This window comes from Gadus morhua, chromosome 3 (assembly GCF_902167405.1).
Source record: "Gadus morhua chromosome 3, gadMor3.0, whole genome shotgun sequence".
In the NCBI taxonomy this organism is placed as follows: Eukaryota; Metazoa; Chordata; class Actinopteri; order Gadiformes; family Gadidae; genus Gadus; species Gadus morhua.
Genome location: NC_044050.1, coordinates 11,036,513 through 11,056,154, shown reverse-complemented (window position 1 = coordinate 11,056,154; position 19,642 = coordinate 11,036,513). Strand labels below are relative to the sequence as shown.

Genomic DNA, 19,642 nt, shown 5'->3' with positions numbered 1-19,642 from the left:
GGATTTTCGAAACGGGCAGGGGCATTATCACATTGTTCTATGTATATGAAATGTTAAAACAGGGTTAAAGCTTCACAAAGATGGTTTTAATCAAGGGCTCAGAAAAATGCTATGGACTTCAAAATGCAAGATAATTGCAGAGCCAGGTGAATGGTGCAGTTGTCTCATCAGCCATTTGTATTCAGAGTTGTGTGTTCCCGTAATGGGTATGTGTACCCGTAATGGGTGTGTGTATGTTGGGTGTGGTGGAAAGGGAAAAAACGCGGAAAGGTGCCCTGGTAACATCAGCTGATTGGCTTGTCACCTGTGCCAAAATGTCCTGTTAAAAGACAACCGCTTGTCTTCAGTTATTTGCTGATAGATCCCAGAAACAGGGACACGACAGACCGAGAAACATTTTGTTGGATATTTTGGGGTGAGAGCATCCCTACACCATCGGAGCATTCAAACAAACGGGTTAGTCTATTAGAATTTTCCTTGTAGGCCTATATGAAGAATATAAATAGTATAAAAATACATACAGAATAGTTGTTGGTAAAGGATTCATGTCAGTATATCAATCAATTAAACAGCCATCTATCAGCAACTTGTGAGGCATGCTCTATGCAAATATCTGTTGTGGAAAAGAATAGTATGAATATAGTATTATAATATAATATAGTATTATTATCTTATAGTATAATATGGTACTGAAATACTGGCTGGTTAGGTAGCCAGTCTACTTACTGACTACCACCAACAAATACATATCATGTCAGTTAGACAATACGGCCCAGTTGTAAACGTGCATTTACATCTGGGTAAAGTGCAATGCATTCCAAATTGTACTCAATTCCAATTGTAATTGATTCCCAATTGGAGGGGGGGGGGGGCAATAAAGTACTTTGAACTTGAACTTGAACAATAGGTGATTAGACACAAGTGTATGTGTTATACACACATGCACTTGTTTGTGTGTGACAATTATAACACTATATTTTGAGAAATGTTTTCATCATTAGATGAACATATGACTAGTGGATGGTGGCCATTATTCTTTATTTCTAATACTTGGTGAATTAATGGAGCTCTTTATGTCATTATTCATCACTGACCCTTATAACATCAATAGGCAGGATAACAGAATGACAACAGGGGGCAATCTTCAATAAAAAAATAATTGATTTGAAAATAATTTCCAAGACCAAAATAGGCATAAAAATAGAACCAATAAAACAAAACCAACAAACTCATTTGAAAGAGGAAAGAAATGTGTTTTCTGACAATTTCATGAAATTCTAGAGAAATATTGTTTATCATTGGATTCGAAAATATCTTTGGAACACTCGGAAACTCAATATATTTGTAACTCATTCCACAATCCTTCTCATGTATTAGATACATATACCAAAGAATATGGACCAAATCAGAATCATCATTCTGGGTAAGTAATAGTCTATTGTCATTAAACCATAAATATTGCAATCATAAGAATGATTCTGATATTCTTCTTCCTCCAACAAATCTGAAGTCTTAATAATTATAACAAGACTGGATACTGCAGGAACAACTTCTACTGCCTCAACAACGGCAACGGCTGCTCCACCAATAAAAACAACTGCTGCACAAACAACGACAACTGCTGCACCAACGACAACAACTGCTGCAATAACGACAACAACTTCTGCAATAACGACAACAACTGCTGCACCAACAACAACAACTGCTGCACCAACCACAACAACTGCTGCACCAACGACTGCTGCACCAACCACAACAACTGCTGCACCAACGACAACGACTGCTCCACCAACAACGACAACTGCTGCACCAACAACAACAACTAATGTACCAACGACAACAACTGCTGCACCGACAACGACAACTGCTGCACCAACAACCACAACTGCTGCACCAACGACGACAACTGCTGCACCATTGACAACAACCGCTGCTCCAACAACGACAACTGCTGTACCGACAACAACGACTGCTGCACCATCCACATCAACTGCTGCACCAACAACGACAACTGCTCCACCAATGACAACAACTGCTGCACCAACGACGACAACTGCTGGACCAACAACGACAACTGCTGCACCAACAACGACAACTGCTGCACCAACAACGACAACAGCTGCTGCACCAACAACAACTGCTGCACCAACCACAACAACTGCTGCACCAACAACAACCGCTGCACCAACAACAACAACTGCTGCACCAACAACGACAACAGCTGCACCAACAACAACAACTGCTGCACCAACAACAACAACTGCCGCACCAACCATAACTGCTGCACCAACGACAACAACTGTTGCACCTACGACAACTGCTGCACCAACGACAACGACTGCTGCACCAACGACAACGACTGCTGCACCAACAACGACAACTAATGCACCAACAACCACAACTGCTCCACCAACAACGACAACTGCTGCACCAACAACGACAACTGCTCCACCAATGACAACAACTGCTGCACCAACGACGACAACTGCTGCACCAACAACGACAACTGCTGCACCAACAACAACAACTGCTGCACCAACAACGACAACTGCTGCACCAACAACGACAACTGCTGCACCAACAACCACAACTGCTGCACCAACAACAACAACTGCTGCACCAACAACAACAACCGCTGCACCAACAACAACAACTGCTGCACCAACGACAACAACCGCTGCACCAACGACAACAACCGCTGCACCAACGACAACAACTGCTGCACCAACGACGACAACTGCTGCACCATTAACAACAACCGCTGCTCCAACAACGACAACTGCTGTACCGACAACAACGACTGCTGCACCTACGACGACAACTGCTGCACCAACAACGACAACTGCTGCACCAACAACGACAACTGCTGCACCAACAACGACAACTGCTCCACCAACAACGACAACTGCTGCACCAACAACGACAACTGCTGCACCAACAACGACAACTGCTCTACCAATGACAACAACTGCTGCACCAACGACGAAAACTGCTGCACCAACAACGACAACTGCTGCACCAACAACGACAACAGCTGCTGCACCAACGACAACAACTGCTGCACCAACAACAACAACTGCTGCACCAACAACAACCGCTGCACCAACAACCACAACTGCTGCACCAACGACAACAACTGCTGCACCTACGACAACAACTGCTGCACCTACGACAACAACTGCTGCACCAACGACAACAACTGCTGCACCGACAACGACAACTGCTCCACCAACAACGACAACTGCTGCACCAACAACGACAACTGCTCCACCAATGACAACAACTGCTGCACCAACGACGACAACTGCTGCACCAACAACAACAACTGCTGCACCAACAACAACAACTGCTGCACCAACAACGACAACTGCTGCACCAACAACGACAACTGCTCCACCAACAACGACAACTGCTGCACCAACAACGACAACTGCAGCAGTTGTTGTCGTTGTCACTGCACCAACGACAACGACAACGACAACTGCTCCCCCAATGACAACAACTGCTGCGCCAACGACGACAACTGCTGCACCAACAACGACAACTGCTGCACCAACAACGACAACAGCTGCTGCACCAACGACAACAACTGCTGCACCAACAACAACAACTGCTGCACCGACAACGACAACTGCTGCACCAACAACCACAACTGCTGCACCTACGACAACACCTGCTGCACCTACGACAACAACTGCTGCACCAACGACAACAACTGCTGCACCGACAACGACAACTGCTGCACCGACAACAACAACTTCTGCACCAACATCAACAACTGCGGCACCAACAACAACAACCGCTGCACCAACAACAACAACTGCTGCACCAACGACAACAACCGCTGCACCAATGACAGCAACTGCTGCACCAACGACAATAACTGCTGCACCAACGACGACAACCGCTGCACCATCGACAACAACCGCTGCACCAACAACGACAACTGCTGTACCGACCACAACGATTGCTGCACCAACGACAATAACTGCTGCACCAACGACAACGACTGCTGCACCAACGACAACGACTGCTCCACCAACAACGACAACAACTGCTGCACCAACAACAACAACTGCTGCACCAACCACAACAACTGCTGCACCAACAACAACCGCTGCACCAACAACGACAACTGCTGCACCAACAACAACAGCTGCACCAACAACAACAACTGCTGCACCAACAACAACAACTGCCGCACCAACCATAACTGCTGCAACAACGACAACAACTGCTGCACCTACGACAACAACTGCTGCACCAACGACAACGACTGCTGCACCAACGACAACGACTGCTGCACCAACAACGACAACTGGTGCACCAACAACGACAACTAATGCACCAACGACAACAACTGCTGCACCGACAACGACAACTGCTGCACCAACAACAACAACAACCGCTGCCCCAACAACAACTGCTGCACCAACAACAACAACCGCTGCACCAACAACAACAACTGCTGCACCAACGACAACAACCACTGCACCAATGACAACAACTGCTGCACCAACGACAACAACCGCTGCACCAATGACAACATCGGCTGCACCAACGACAACAACTGCTGCACCAACGACGACAACCGCTGCACCATCGACAACAACCGCTGCACCAACAACGACAACTGCTGTACCGACCACAACGATTGCCGCACCAACACCAACAACCGCTGCACCAACGACAACGACTGCTGCAACAACGACAACGACTGCTCCACCAACAACGACAACTGCTGCACCAACAACGACCACTAATGCACCAACGACAACAACTGCTGCACCATCAACCACAACTGCTGCACCGACAGCGACAACCGCTGCACCAACAACGACAACTGCTGTACTGACCACGACGATTGCCGCATCTACACCAACAACCGCTGCACCAACGACAACGACTGCTGCACCATCGACAACATCCGCTGCACCAACAATGACAAATGCTGGACCAACAACGACTACAGTAAACGAAGGTTCTCAAGATGTGTCATTCAGTTTGCTACGGACGTTTGAAAGCTCTTTGTCCAATCCTTCTTCCTCAGAGTTTAGGACGTTGGCTGATGAAGTCACAAGAGAGGTGAGATAAAAATATTTGTAGTACATTTGTATTTGATTTGACAAAAATCACTTATTTCAATGCATAACATCTTCAATAACTATAATATGCATATTTATTGACCTCAGGTAAACAGAGGCTACAGAATGAGATTTCCTGCAACTTTTCTCCGCTCTGTAGTAAGGTCTTTCACGTAAGTATTTCATTATCTTCTTCAAATTGAATGTTCAACTGTTGTTCACCATTTGTTATACATGTTATTCATATATATGTTTTCTTATTAACTTGCTTTCTGCTTCTAGGAACGGCTCAATCATTGTGAATTTGACTGTAGTCTTCACCAACCCAACAGTTGTTCCGAATGGAACCGTTGCAGTGCAGACACTGATTCAAGCATTAGCCACCGGCACTACCAACCTCAATGTGAACGCATCTACTATTACCTCGAGTAGGTTCTACATTAGATTGTACATTTTTTATTAAAACCCACATTGGCTGTTGTGAATAACACAAATCTTCTACAAACAGTAGAAAATGGCAATGTGTTGTTTCAATCTTGGCAAACCAGATGTTCTCACTTTATCTCTTTGAAGAGATGGAGACATTTCATCAAAAAATACATGCAAGTGAACTCATAGATTCACTACTAGATTAGAGTAGATTATTATATCATAAATGCCATGCATTTTACTCAAACAGCAGTAATTCATGGTAGAAATTATTTGTAAGTATAGACACAAGCAATTAAAATTACAAATATTTCAATTTTGTAATCTTGTACAATTTGGGCTTTAACACAATTTGTTTCTTTCCTATAGAGAAACACCAACACCAGCTCCTCCTGGTCCTACTAAAACTACTAGATTAGGATTGACAATTTATCATGATTACTACGATTTCAGCTTCCAGTTATTTTAGCAGTGCACTGCAATATATTTGACCTTTCAGATTTTTCAGTTCAACTCCTTTTACATTTCTGCATTTTTAGCAATGCTTTGCGCTTTTCATTGAGCAGTCACTTTATTTGTTTCCAACCATTTACATTTTTTTAAATCGTGTGCATATTTATATTGTTTACTCCATTTAGACTTTTGAACTCTGTTCAAATCCCTTCACTTGATTTAAGCTTTATTAAAACATATTTTCAACCTCACTTTGTACTACGGCACTCACCGCATTTTCTGCAGGAAATGCATTTTCTAGTTTATAGATTTGGGATTTAGGATAAATCCTCGTAAATGCCACACTTTTTTTTCAAACAACAATAATTCATTGTAGAAAAGATTTGGAAGTAACAAGCAACAAAAACGACAACTATGCCAATCTTGTTGTTTAATCATTTAGAAATTATGGTAAATTACAATTTGGCTCTAACATAATTAGTTTTGCTCCTTTGAAGATACACCAACACCAGCTCCACCTGGTCCCACTACAACTATTAGATTAGGGTTAGGGTTGATTATGATTGATGAGAACAAATTCTCATGATTATTACATATCTTATTCAAACAGCCTTAACAATACAAACCCAAACTACTGCAGGACCAACAGCATCAACTGCAGCACCAACAACGACTACTGCTGCACCAACGACAACAACTGCTGCACCGACAACGACAACTGCTGCACCAACAACCACAACTGCTGTCCCAACAACCACAACTGCTGCACCAACAACCATAACTGCTGCACCAACGACAACAACTGCTGCACCAACAACCACAACTGCTGTACCAACAATGACAACTGCTGCACCAGACTCTACAGAGTCTCCTGCAGCAGATGAAGGCACTTTGGATTTGAGTTTCAGTTTGACACGCACATTTCAAAGCTCTTTGTCAGATCCTACTTCCCCAGCCTATCGTGTGCTGGCTAATGAAGTCACAAGAGAGGTGAGATAAAAAAATGTTGATTACATCTGCATTCGCTTTAGAACAATCACTGATTTCCATGCAGCTCATATTCAATACCTAATGTGCTTCATTTTTTACTTACCAAAGGTTAACAAAGGCTACAGATTTCTTTTTCCAAGAACATATTCCCGATCTGTTGTTAGGTCTTTTCGGTAAGCATTTTATTCTCTTCCTCAAATTGTTTGTTCGACAGTTCTTCAACCATATTTATGCATTTCCTTACATTTGTTTATTTTAAATTATTTTCATAAATAATTACCATTAGAAATTGTAATACATGATCCAGTTTTAACCATTTTCTTATTTTTCTTACTTTGTGTTCTAGTAATGGATCAATCCTTGTGGAAATGATTCTGGTCTTCCAAAACCAAACAGTGGTTCCGACCGGAGTCCTGGCAGAGCAGGCACTGCAGGCCGTAATATCCTCAGGTATCATCAACCTAACTGGACTGGACCTTTCTACTATTACCGCAAGTAAGTTGAACACAAGATTTACGATTTTAGAGCAATAACCATATCAACCTACATTAAATAATGGTTTGGAGAGCCAAGCAAGAGGAACACAAGTTCAACTCCTTTTACATTTCTGCATTTTTAGCAATGCTTTGCGCTTTTCATTGAGCTGTCACTTTATTTGTTTCCAACCATTTACATTTTTTTAAATCGCGTGCATATTTATATTGTTTCTTCCATTTAGACTTTTGAACTCTGTTCAAATCCCTTCACATGATTTAAGCAATTAACGTTTCTTTATGTCTTAATCGATGTGGCTTTATTAAAACATATTTTCAACCTCACTTTGTACTACAGCACTCCCCGCATTTTCTGCAGGAAATGCATTTTCTAGTTTATAGATTGGGATTTAGGATAGATCCTCGTAAATGTCAAACTTTTTTTTCAAACTGAAATAATTCATGGTAGAAATGATTTGGAAATATAGACCCACCAGACTCTACAGAGCCTCCTGCAGCAGATGAAGGCACTTTGGATTTGAGTTTCAGTTTGACACGCAGATTTCAAAGCTCTTTGTCAGATCCTACTTCCCCAGCCTATCGTGTGCTGGCTAATGAAGTCACAAGAGAGGTGAGATAACATTTTTTTGATTACATCTGCATTCGCTTTAGAACAATCACTGATTTCCATGCAGCTCATATTCAATAACTAATGTGCTTCATTTTTTACTTTAGGTTAACAAAGGCTACAGATTTCTTTTTCCAAGAACATATTCCCGATCTGTTGTTAGGTCTTTTCGGTAAGCATTTTATTCTCTTCATCAAACTATTTTAAATTATTTTCATAAATAATAACCATTAGAAATTGTAATGCATGATCCAGTTTTAACCATTTTCTTATTTTTCTTACTTTGTGTTCTAGTAATGGATCGATCCTTGTGGAAATGATTCTGGTCTTCCAAAACCAAACAGTGGTTCCGACCGGAGTCCTGGCAGAGCAGGCACTGCAGGCCGTAATATTCTCAGGTATCATCAACCTAACTGGACTGGACCTTTCTACTATTACCGCAAGTAAGTTGAAAACAAGATTTACGATTTTAGAGTAATAACCATATCAACCTACATTAAATAATGGTTTGGAGAGCCAAGCAAGAGGAACCCAAGGCATTACTATTAAGTCAATGTTGATTAGCATTTAGAGATCCCTGTTCAAAAACGAAGTTAAATGTAATGCAGACAAATTGGCTGTAATGTATTTTGTTATTTTAACACTACTTCAACCACCCAAACAGCAACAACCACCTCAGGAGGACCCACTCTGAAAATGACCACCACAACTGCATTTTGTTTGCCTATCTTCTTGACGGTCATCAAAGGACTGTTGTTCAGTACATAGAACACTCTTGTATTATATTGAATGTATAATATTTTTTTTCTAACCCTAAGCCTAGTTTACCATGACATCAACATAGTACAACTTTATAGATTGAGAATAGAATAACATAATTGTCATAAGTAAGAATCCATTTAGATAATAGTAAGAATAAGTTGACAACCATTTCCACTGCTTAGCAGTGTGATTTCAACAACCATTTCAACATATGTGTTTCTTCACCATGATAGAACACAGTGGGAACTAAAATACAAAAGAAAGCAAATGAATAACATTTGCCAGAATAAAAATAATTATTTTCAGCTCTGCAATTCTAGCCAAGAACTATAAGATAAGATAATTCAAACATTTGTCAAAAAAAAATGAATGAAAAAAACGAATACATTTTATCATATTTTTATAAATTAGATATATTATATTTAATCACATGTTGTTGTTATTTTTATTACAGAAAAACAGGCATTGTCTATCAAGATGTAGCCGACTTAAAATGAGATGTTTTTCGGGGGGCCACTTTGTCTTGGTGTTGCCAATAAAATGTATCCTATGTTGTATCTGCATATTTCACTGCTCATTGATAAACACAATAAGCTATAACCTATTGTAGCCTACTTGAATTGTATGGGGTTAATTATTGAGCCATTAACAATCTTTTTGTTTTTTATTGTGGGATTTATGTTGCATGGAATGATTGTGTTGAGACCTGCGTCACGGGGTGTGACCAGTGTCGCTGCAACAGATTTGGTCTCCCACCTGACCTTGCCCAAACTTACTGCCTACATAAGGAGGTATTCGGGTAGGGTTTGTGAGGGAAGTATCCTGCCCCTGACAGAGTGGCTCGCTGCAAATTGAAATGAGTGGGAAGCCGCAACAATTATTGTCATGAATCCATGCTAAAAAACAGCCAATATTTACAGTTGACATTGAAAAATAAAAACCGGTAACGCTTTACAATAAGGTACGCAAAAACGTGGGTACTTACTTAGGAACGAATGAGTAACGAATGATGAACGACCTGGGCCCTAACTGGGGCCCTAACAGGGCCCTCACGGGGCCCTAAGTGACAGTAACCCAGTAACTACGGAGGAGTTAATGGTAAACAGACCAGGGGACTAATGTATTCGTTACTGAGTAACGAATGATGAACGACTGGGGCCCTACCTGGGGCCCTATCTCGGGCCCTAATAGGGGCCTTAACTGGGGCCCTAAGTTACAGTTATTCGGTAACTACTCAGGAGTTACTGGTAAAAAGACCTGGGGTCTCATTTATAACCGCACAAAACGGGGCTGAAAGTTGCGTACGTGACTTTCCACGCCAAGGATGTGATCTATAAAAAACTGACTTGAAGGGAGAATGTGCGCAGCCCTAAGCAAACTCTGACCCATGCGTACGCATGGTTTGGAGGAAAAGGAGAATTGGCGACACAGACGGTGTGGTGGTGAACTGAAGTCAGACAGAAGAAATGTAGAGAAGAACGATTATGTTTTATCATCGCCCTTCATAAGTTTAATTCCAACCTGTATCATGCGTTAAAACGATGCAATCAGAATAATTTAAGTCAACTGCGTTATTTCTCAGTTATAACTCCAGAAACATCGCCTTAGAATCTAAATGAAAATTCAAAATGAAAATTCTCTATATTTAACCCCGTCACTCCATACTGTCCACTGACGGCGCGACTGCATGGAATAAAGCATCTGTCCATTATGTGTCAATAACATAATATTTTTATGTGACACTGTAAACACATAATCAAATGTCAATTAAATCCCAAGTGTGGAAAACCGCGCCACATACTCCTCATCACAATCGTTATATTATTGTCCGTTCCTCTTGATGCTTTTCATGACAAATCAGGCATGAAAAAAAGGGGTTATGTTCAAGAACATTTTACGTGGGTGATTACAAACTGATCATCGAAGGTGTTCTCGGTCAGTCTTATTACCGTAACCCTATAAATAGTGGTGCCTGTAATGCTGCACCATGGCACTGCTGGCACTGCTGGAGGACCATGCAAATGGCAGGATTCGGAGGGAGAGGGTCTTCAGGGACCATAACGATTTATTGGTACATAAAAATGTGTACCTTTATGTAAGACCACTTCTTTTTTTAATTCTGGGACTGTGCGCTCCGTGCCACTGACAGAGTTCACAGCTGCAGCAACATGTTGCTACTCACTCTGCTTTTTCTTGTTAGTGATCCCAATCCTGTGACGGCCGAACAAAACTACTTTTCGGGCCTCCACCTCACCCACAAGTGTCTCCACTTCAACCTCCGTGAATAGTCGATTTTTTGCTTTTCTCATTCCTTCTGCCATTCTTTCCGACAAGAAAAGGGACGTGTAAAGGACGTAACGTGAAACTGATTCAGCTGCACACATTGGTAGGCACTCTGTGATTTATAAAGCAAAGATTGCTTAGAGGTGTGCGTACGCAGGCGGGGGGGGTAGGACAGGGGGGCGGCCCCTGCGCGGTGGCAGAGCCAAGTCCGGGGGCAGTTCACGGTCCAAGTTAGCCGGTTTGAGGCGATCAACAGACACACACTCAGGCTTACCCCCCATGTCAACCATGAAGTTCTTGGCTCCTGCCTCGATGACACGGAAGGGTCCGTCATAGGGAGGTCGTAGCGGAGCTCTGTGGCCGTCGTGGCGAATGAAAACATAACCCGCAGACTGCAGCTCCGGGGGCACCCGCGAAGCAGGGACGCCATGCTGCGTGGTTGGGACCGGGGCGAAGGTCCTGGCACCGTCCAGCAGGGAGGCGCACTGAGCGGAGGCGGACCTGGGCTCCGTCGACTTGGGGATGAATTCACCAGGGACCCGCAGCGGTCTTTCCGAACACCAGCTCGGCCGAGGACGACCGGAGGTCCTCCTTGGGCGCTGTCCTGAGCCCCAGCATGCCCCATGGCAGTTTGTCGAGCCAGTTGCTGTCCGTGATGCTGGCTCGAAGGGCGGCCTTCATGGAGCGATGAAAGCGCTCAACAAGTCCGTTAGCCTGCGGGTGGTAGGCGGTAGTGCGGTGGAGCTTGAACCCCAGATTCTCCGCCACTGCCGCCCACAGCCCCGAAGTAAACTGCGGGCCACGGTCAGAGGAGAGGTCAGCAGGAGTGCCGTAGCGGGAGACCCACACCGCGATGAACGCCCGGGCCAGGTCGGGGGCTGTCGTTGAGAGCGAGACTGCCTCTGGCCAGCGCGTCGTCCTGTCCACCATGGTAAAGAGGTAAGTGAAGCCATGCGAGGGGGGAAGGGGTCCCACCAGGTCCACGTTGACATGGTCGAACCTCCGCTCTGGCACCGAGAAGTGTTCCAGGGGGGCCTTGACATGGCGATGCACCTTGGCGCGTTGACAGGCAGTGCAAGTCAACCCAGGCCCTCACATCTCTCTTGAGCCCGTGCCAGACAAACTTCTCCGACACCAGCCGCAAGGACGGTTTCCGACCTGGGTGAGACAAGCTGTGTACCGCCTCGAAGACGGGGCGTCTCCAGTTGGCGGGGACTACAGGCCTTGGCTGACCCGTGGAAACGTCGCACAGGAGCTTGGCCCCTGTATCACTGAAGAGCACCTCCTCCAGACGCAGCCCCGTGTCCGACGGCCTCAGAGCTTGGACGGAGGGGTCGGCGGCCAAATCCACAGCCATGCGGGAGTAGTCCAAGTTCAGCTGGACCGCACCGAACCTGCCCTGGAGAGACAATCCGCGACCACGTTGGACTTCCCAGCCACGTGCTGGATGTCTGTGGTGAACTCGGAGATGTAGGAGAGTTGGTGCTGCTGGCGGTCGGACCACGGCTCCGCTGTCTTGGACATGGCGTGAGCGGCTTGTGGTCCACGTAGGCAGTAAACTCACGGCCTTCCAGTAAAAAACTGAAGTTTCTGACCGCGAGCCACAGCCCGAGGAGCTCCCTGTCTAAGGTGCTGTACTTGCGATCTCTGGGAGACAGCTGGCGGCTGAAGAATGCGAATGACTGCCAGGCATCCCCAACCCACTGCTCATACACCGCGCCCATGGCAAAGTCAGACGCGTCCGTGGTGAGAGCAGTGGGCGCAGAGGGTGAGGGTTGGGCCAACATGGCCGCGCGGGCCGGGGCCGCCTTGGTGTCCTGGAAGGCTTTGACGCGTTCCGCCATCCAATCAACCGGTTGCTTCAGAGGCTTGCCCTTCTGGGCCTCGTACAGCGGCTGCAGGATGTGAGCTATGTGGTGGAGGAAGCGATAGTAGAAAGTCATCATCCCGATGAACCCCTTGAGCTCGCTGACCGTGCAGGGGCGTGGGAAGGCTGCAACAGCTTCCACCTTCGAGGGGAGGGGGATCACACCCTCCACGGAGACCTGATGCCCGAGAAAGTTAAGGGTGTCCCGTCCGAACTCACACTTTGTCGGATTGACAATCAGCCCATGTTGGCTGAGCCGGAAGAGGGTCCGGAGGTGGGACAGGTGCTCCTCTTCCGTGGTGCTCGCGACGAGGATGTCATCCAAGTAGACGAAGTGGAAGGGCAGGTCCTGGAGCTCCGAGTGAATGTGGCGTTGGAAGGTCTGCGCCCCGTTCCTCAGGCCGAAGGGCATCCGCAGAAACTCGAAGAGACCGAAGGAGGTGACAACGGCTGTCTTAGGGACGTCCTCTGGGTGCACCGGGACCTGATGGTACCCTCGTACCAGGTCTACCTTGGAGAAGATGCGTTTGCCCGCCAGGTGCGCTGAAAAGTCCTGGATATGCGGGACCGGGTAGCGGTCAGGCTTGGACGCGTCGTTGAGGCGGCGGTAGTCCCCACATGGGCGCCACCCACCGTCTGGCTAAGGGACGATGTGCAGGGGAGACGCCCAGGGGCTGTTCGAGCGTCGAACGATGCCCACCTGCTCCATGTGCGCGAACTCCGCCCTGGCGACGGACAGCTTCTCCGGGTTGAGGCGCCTGGCCCTGGCGTGGAGGGGAGGCCCATAGGTCTCGATGTGGTGCTCCACTCCGTGCTTCACCGTGGGCGTGGAGAAGGTGGGCCTAGTAAGGTCAGGGAATTCGGCCAGCAGCCGAAGGTACCGGTCACTTTCGGTGAGCGTGTTGGACAACCCGCTGTAGACCGCCTCCCCCTGCGTACAGGCGAAGGAAGCGAAAGTCTGTGAGTTCACCAGGCGCCTGTTCCCCACGTCCACTAACAGGTTATGGGCGCAAAGAAAATCTGCGCCAAGGAGGGGAAATGTAAAAGCTGCGACGACAAAATCCCAGGTAAAGCGTTGCCCTCCGAAGCACACGTCCACCGCTCTAGTGCCAAAGGAACGGATAGGCGTGCCGTCCGCACCCACCAACTGCGGACCGTGCTCCCCCTTCGCCACCTCCGATCCCCCTGACGGAATGATGCTCCACTGGGCACCTGTGTCACAGAGGAATCTGCGACCGGAGACGGTGTCTTGGATGAAGAGCAGCCTGTTGGTGACACCAGCGCTCAGGGCTACTACTGAGCGCCGGCCCTGCCGTTTCCTGTCCGTCCAAAGGAGCAGGGCGAGCGGCAACGTTTGGCCTTGGCGCCAAAAGTGGCGTGGTAGAAACAATGGCCCGCAGCGTTACCCTGCTGGCCAGAGGGTCCGGCGTCGTCCTTCGCCCTCCTGCGACGGTCCGGTGGCGGGGCAGCCGCAGGAGCAAGCAGGTCGGGGGATCGTTGAGGCATGGCCAAGACGAACCGGTCCGCCTCCCTGGCCAGGGCGCGGGGTCCAACGATGGTGTTGTTAGCCAGCGTCATCCTGACCTGAGCTGGCAGCGTGCGCATAAACAGCTCCGTGAAGAGGATCATGGGGTCTTCTGCACCGAGCAGGTTTAGCAGGTTTTAACCAGTTCCCTCCCACTCGATCAGTAAGAGGGGAACACGAACCCATAATGTAGTCACTACACGTTCACCATTAGTTTACCATTCGTGAAGCATTTTGTGTACCTTCATGTAAAGTAATGCATCATACTGAGTTGTTACTCTTTCGTGAACCATTCGTTCACCAGTAGTTAATTCTTTTTGATTCATTCGATTACCAGTAGTGAAGCCTTTTGGGTACCTGAATGTTAAGTCATGCATCTTTCGCGAACCATTCGTTCACCAGTAGTTAAGCTTTTTGAACCATTCGTTCACCTTTTTGAATCATTTGTTTTCAAGTAGTGAAGCTTTTTTAATCATTTGTTTACCATTTGTTTACCCGTAGTAAAGCTTTTTGTGTACCTTCATGTAAAGTAATGCATCATACTGAGTTGTTACTCTTTCGTAAACCATTCCTTCACCAGTAGTTACGCTTTTTGAATCATTTGTTTACCAGTAGTGAAGCTTTTTGAATCATTTGTTTACCAAAAGTGAAACTTTTTGTGTACCTTCATAATAATAATAATACATTTCATTTAGAGGCGCCTTTCAAGACACCCAAGGTCACCTTACAGAGCATATAGTCATCATAAATCGAAAAAAAAAAAAAAATAGAATAAACATAAAAAATAAAGAATAAATAAAACAAAAACAAGACAAAACAAAACAAACAAACAATCAAAACAGTGATCAGTTAGACGTTGTGTGCGAGTTTGAACAGGTGAGTTTTGAGTTGTGACTCGAAGGTTGTAATGGTGTCTGACTGTTTTATGTGTGGGGGGAGGGAGTTCCAGAGCCTGGGTGCTGAACAGCTGAATGACCGGGCACCCATTGTAGTGAGTCGTGATGTGGGGATACATAGTAGTCCAGCAGAGGTTGAGCGGAGGGAGCGGGAGGGAGTGTATTCTTGGAGGAGGTCGCAGAGGTAACTGGGGGCTAGGTTGTGGAGAGCTTTGTAGGTGAGGAGTAGGGTTTTGTATTGGATGCGGTAGTGTACTGAGAGCCAGTGAAGTTGGATGAGGACAGGGGTGATGTGGTCAGATGATTTGGTGCGGGTGATGATCCGGGCGGCTGAGTTCTGAATGATCTGCAGTCTGTTGATGAGTTTGGTGGGGAGTCCGGTGAGGAGGGCGTTGCAGTAGTCTATGCGTGATGTGACAAATGAGTGAACTAGGATTTCAGTGCTGGATTGGGTCAGTGATGGGCGGAGTCTGGCGATGTTGCGGAGGTGGAAGAATGCAGTCCGGGTGATGTTGTCAAAATGGGGTGCGAATGAGAGGGTGTTGTCCAGGATGACGCCGAGGCTCTTGACTTTGGAGGAGAAGGGTACTGGGAATCCATCGATAATTATGAGTGGAGCTGGGGTGAATTGTGATTTAGTGAGGGTGGATTTGGATCCGATGAGCTCTTCCAGGCACGTGATGAGGGAGGTGGGGGGGATGGCAGCGGTGGGTTTGGTGGAGATGTAGACCTGTGTGTCGTCAGCGTAGCAGTGAAAATGGACCCCATGGTGACGGAGGAGTGTGCCCAGCGGGAGGAGGTAAGTGTTGAACAGGAGTGGACCCAAGACTGACCCCTGGGGGACACCCAGTGAGACACCTGAACACCTAGACTTGTGGTTGCTTAGTTGAACAAATTGTTGGCGGCCGGTGAGGTAGAATGAAAACCAGGAGCATGGATGTAAATTCATGTAAAGTAAAGTAATTTTTAATCATTTGTTTACCAGTGGTGACGTTTTTTGGGTACCTTAATGTAAAGCCATGCATCTTTCGCAAACCATTCGTTCGCCAGTAGTTTAGCTTTTTGAACCATTCGTTCACCAGTAGTTAAGCTTTTTTAATCATTTGTTTACCAGTATTGAAGCTTCTTGGGTACCTTAAAGTCATGCATCTTTCGGGAACCATTCGTTCACCAGTAGTTAAGCTTTTTGAACCATTCATTCACCAGTAGTTAAGCTTTTTGAATCATTAGTTTACCATTAGTTAAGCTTTTCGAATCATTCTTTTACCAGTAGTTAAGCTTTTTCGAATCATTCGTTTACCAGTAGTGAAGCTTTTTGTGTACCTTCCTGTAAAATCATGCATCAAACGGAGTTGTTAGTCTTTCGTGAACCATTCGTTCACCAGTAGTTAAGCTTTTTGAATCATTTGTTTACCATTAGTTAAGCTATTTGAATCATTTGTTTACCATTAGTTAAGCTTTTCGAATCATTCTTTTACCAGTAGTGAAGCTTTTTGTGTACCTTCATGTTAAGTCATGCATTATACTGAGTTGTTACTCTTCGCAAACCATTCGTTCACCAGTAGTTAAGCTTTTTGAATCATTCATTCACCAGTAGTTTAACTGCGGTCAAGCCAGCCGACCCATCGAGATCGGCGGTCAAGCCAGTCGACCCAGTTTTTTGCTGTACCTGTTTATACTAGCCATTACGGTGATAGCGTCTCAGAACTAGCTTAAAATAAAAGCATTCGTCTGGGCCATACAAAAAGACAGTCAATAAAAGCAAATACTATCAAAGGAAGTGTACGGCCGTTGTGATGTTTACTTTCAAAATAAAAGCCCACCAAACATTCCAATATGAGACATATTACATATGATTTTGGATTCGATTTAAAAGAAAATGCCCTGTTATTCCATGCTCATTTCACGTCAGGGTTATAGCCTGGAATGACAGGGCATTTTCTTAAATGTAATCCAAAATCATATGTTATATGTCTCATATTGGAATATTTGGTCGGCTCTTATTTTGAAACTCGCCTTGAGTGGTAGGTAGAGCTTTATTCAGTGGATTGTGAATGAAGCCTTTCCATTCAGGTATAGGGAGAGTATCATGTGGCTTGTACTCCTTCATTTTGCTGGGGCAGGTCTTCATCCTCTTCTCTCGTTCCTCACCTTTCAGACTTTCAGCAGGGGAGACATCATATTGATAACCAACAAAGTGGATGCAGTCACACTTGTCTGGGAGGATTCCAAGGAGCTGCCTCAGGTACTTTCCTTGCAGTTCATGGAAGGTGCTGCTCCCAAGATGTTGGTAACGTTGAATGAACGCCATGGCATCTACTACCATTACAACAGGCTTGTCAGATGGCGGTAGTTTGTCCACTTCCCCCCATGAGCTGCCAAGGGCTGTCTTGATTGCAGCCAGGTAGTCTGCCTTGTTTCCTTTACGCATTGCATAACTTTGGTCAAGGGACGGATCTGGACCTGCACGCTCAGCATGGATGAACCGTCTAATAATCATCACCATATCCATGTACATTAGCCATAGCTTTGTGGTAGGTGAGGAACGTGCTTCATCAAACTCAGCCATCAAACATGACAGCTTTTTCAGCTGTTCAGTTGCATCAGCACACGTAGAAGTTGCCTTCTCTACATCCTCTTCTGACAGGGCATCTAGGAGATGCTGGACATTGTTGCTAAGCACACAAATGTACTCCAGGTCCTTCTCTTCATTGACCAACCATCTGGCAAATTCTTCCCAGTGTAGGGCAAACATGGCTGCATACAACATAGTGTGGGCGTGCAGCATTGCATAGTAGTCTTTCCCACTGATGCCCAATGGCTCCAAGGAAATTCTTAGCAATATGGAAGCCACCCATGCGCAAGATAAGTTTGGCATACTTCTATTTGTTCATCTTTTGCAGACCCAGAACCACCTCATAGATTGCTTGGTCACATGTGATGATGGCATACTCTTGACCATGTTTTCTCGACACATCCATGCAGCACTGGACAGACTGTTCAACCACATATGGGTTTGTTGGTGACTTGGGGAAGAAGGGACCATAGCTGATCACAGTTTCAGGGGTGGCATCTGGGATGAGAAATGCTTGGAATGAACTCCATGTTGGAGCACCGCAACTTGGTTTCAGGTCCTCCAATAGTACAGTAGGGCAGCTATGCACCAGGTGCCAGACAATGCTCAGGTGGTCAAGAGATTCTGCTAGACACACAGAAAGCTCATTTCACTTCAGGGTTATAGTCCACGACCCCATAGGGTCACCCAATAAGTTTCAGAACATTCTGATGCGGAGTTTCAAAATAAAAGCCCACCAGAAATTCCAATATGAGACATATTACATATGATTTTGGATTCGAATTAAAATAAAATTCCCTGTTATTCCATGCTCATTTCACTTCAGGGTTATAGTTCAAAACCCCATAGGGTCACCCAAGAAGTTTCAGAACATTCTGATGTGGAGTTTCAAAATAAAAGCCCACCAAAAATTCCAATATGAGACATATTACATATGATTTTGGATTCAATTTAAAAGAAAATGCCCTGTTATTCCAGGCTCATTTTACTTCAGGGCGATAGTTCAAGACCCGATAGGGTCACCCAAAAAGTTTCAGGACATTCTGATGTGTAGTTTCAAAATAAAAGCCCACCAAATATGAGACATATTACATAGGATTTTGGATTCAATTTAAAATAACTTTTATCCCAGGCTCATTTCACTTCAGAGTTATAGTTCAAAACCCCATAGGGTCACCCAAGAAGTTTCTGAACATTCTGATGTGGAGTTTCAAAATAAAAGCCCACCAGAAATTCCAATATGAGACATATTACATATGATTTTGGATTCGATTTAAAAGAAAATGCCCTGTTATTCCATGCTCATTTCACATCAGGGTTATAGCCTGACGTGAAATGTTAAACGTTATAGCCTCTCGGTTGCGCTGAACCTGCTACCTGAAACGGAAAACCCAGAGTTTCCACTAACTCAAAGCGAACAAACTCGGGGTTGCCTCAAAACCAGCTACCTGAAACAGGCCTCAGGATGAATTGAAAAGCTCCCGTAAGGGCTGAGATGGCAGAGGACAGCTGATTTGGAACGGAACAACACCTGTTCGCTTTCAAGGGGAAAACTAAAGAACTTCAACCTACTTAGGCCTACTAATTAACGTTCAAAAGCTATTAAATATTCAACAAAATATGCAGATACTGTCAACATCGGTTCCAGGGAGTATATAGGGATTATTAATGTTGTTT

At 45.5% G+C, this 19,642-nt stretch overlaps 1 protein-coding gene and 1 long non-coding RNA gene across 2 annotated transcripts; both read left to right on the top strand.

Annotated features, from left to right (window-relative positions):
- The first annotated feature begins 367 nt into the window (after window positions 1–367).
- Window positions 368–1,639, top strand: LOC115540017 (uncharacterized). The gene is made up of 3 exons (XR_003976089.1): window positions 368–456; window positions 1,378–1,423; window positions 1,511–1,639. It is a non-coding gene; the product is annotated as an uncharacterized LOC115540017 (long non-coding RNA).
- A 2,813-nt stretch (window positions 1,640–4,452) lies between these two features.
- On the top strand, window positions 4,453–9,433 carry LOC115540945 (mucin-5AC). The gene is made up of 11 exons (XM_030352620.1): window positions 4,453–5,085; window positions 5,193–5,257; window positions 5,367–5,516; window positions 5,883–5,954; window positions 6,854–6,956; window positions 7,065–7,129; window positions 7,303–7,451; window positions 7,918–8,060; window positions 8,165–8,229; window positions 8,352–8,500; window positions 8,722–9,433. Exons 1-11 carry the CDS (start codon window positions 4,498–4,500, stop codon window positions 8,823–8,825), a joined length of 1,653 nt encoding a protein of 550 aa, XP_030208480.1. The 5' UTR covers window positions 4,453–4,497; the 3' UTR covers window positions 8,826–9,433.
- Window positions 9,434–19,642: the final 10,209 nt, after the last annotated feature.

What these genes read in the sequence shown, in the direction of transcription:
- LOC115540945 (XM_030352620.1), top strand. Translation starts at nt 4,498, where the DNA reads ATGACAACAACTGCTGCACCAACGACAACAACCGCTGCACCAATGACA. An exon ending in CTGATGAAGTCACAAGAGAG is followed by an intron (nt 5,086 to 5,192) that starts GTGAGATAAAAA and finishes TATTGACCTCAG; the next exon opens with GTAAACAGAGGCTACAGAAT. An exon ending in CCTTTCTACTATTACCGCAA is followed by an intron (nt 7,452 to 7,917) that starts GTAAGTTGAACA and finishes TTGGAAATATAG; the next exon opens with ACCCACCAGACTCTACAGAG.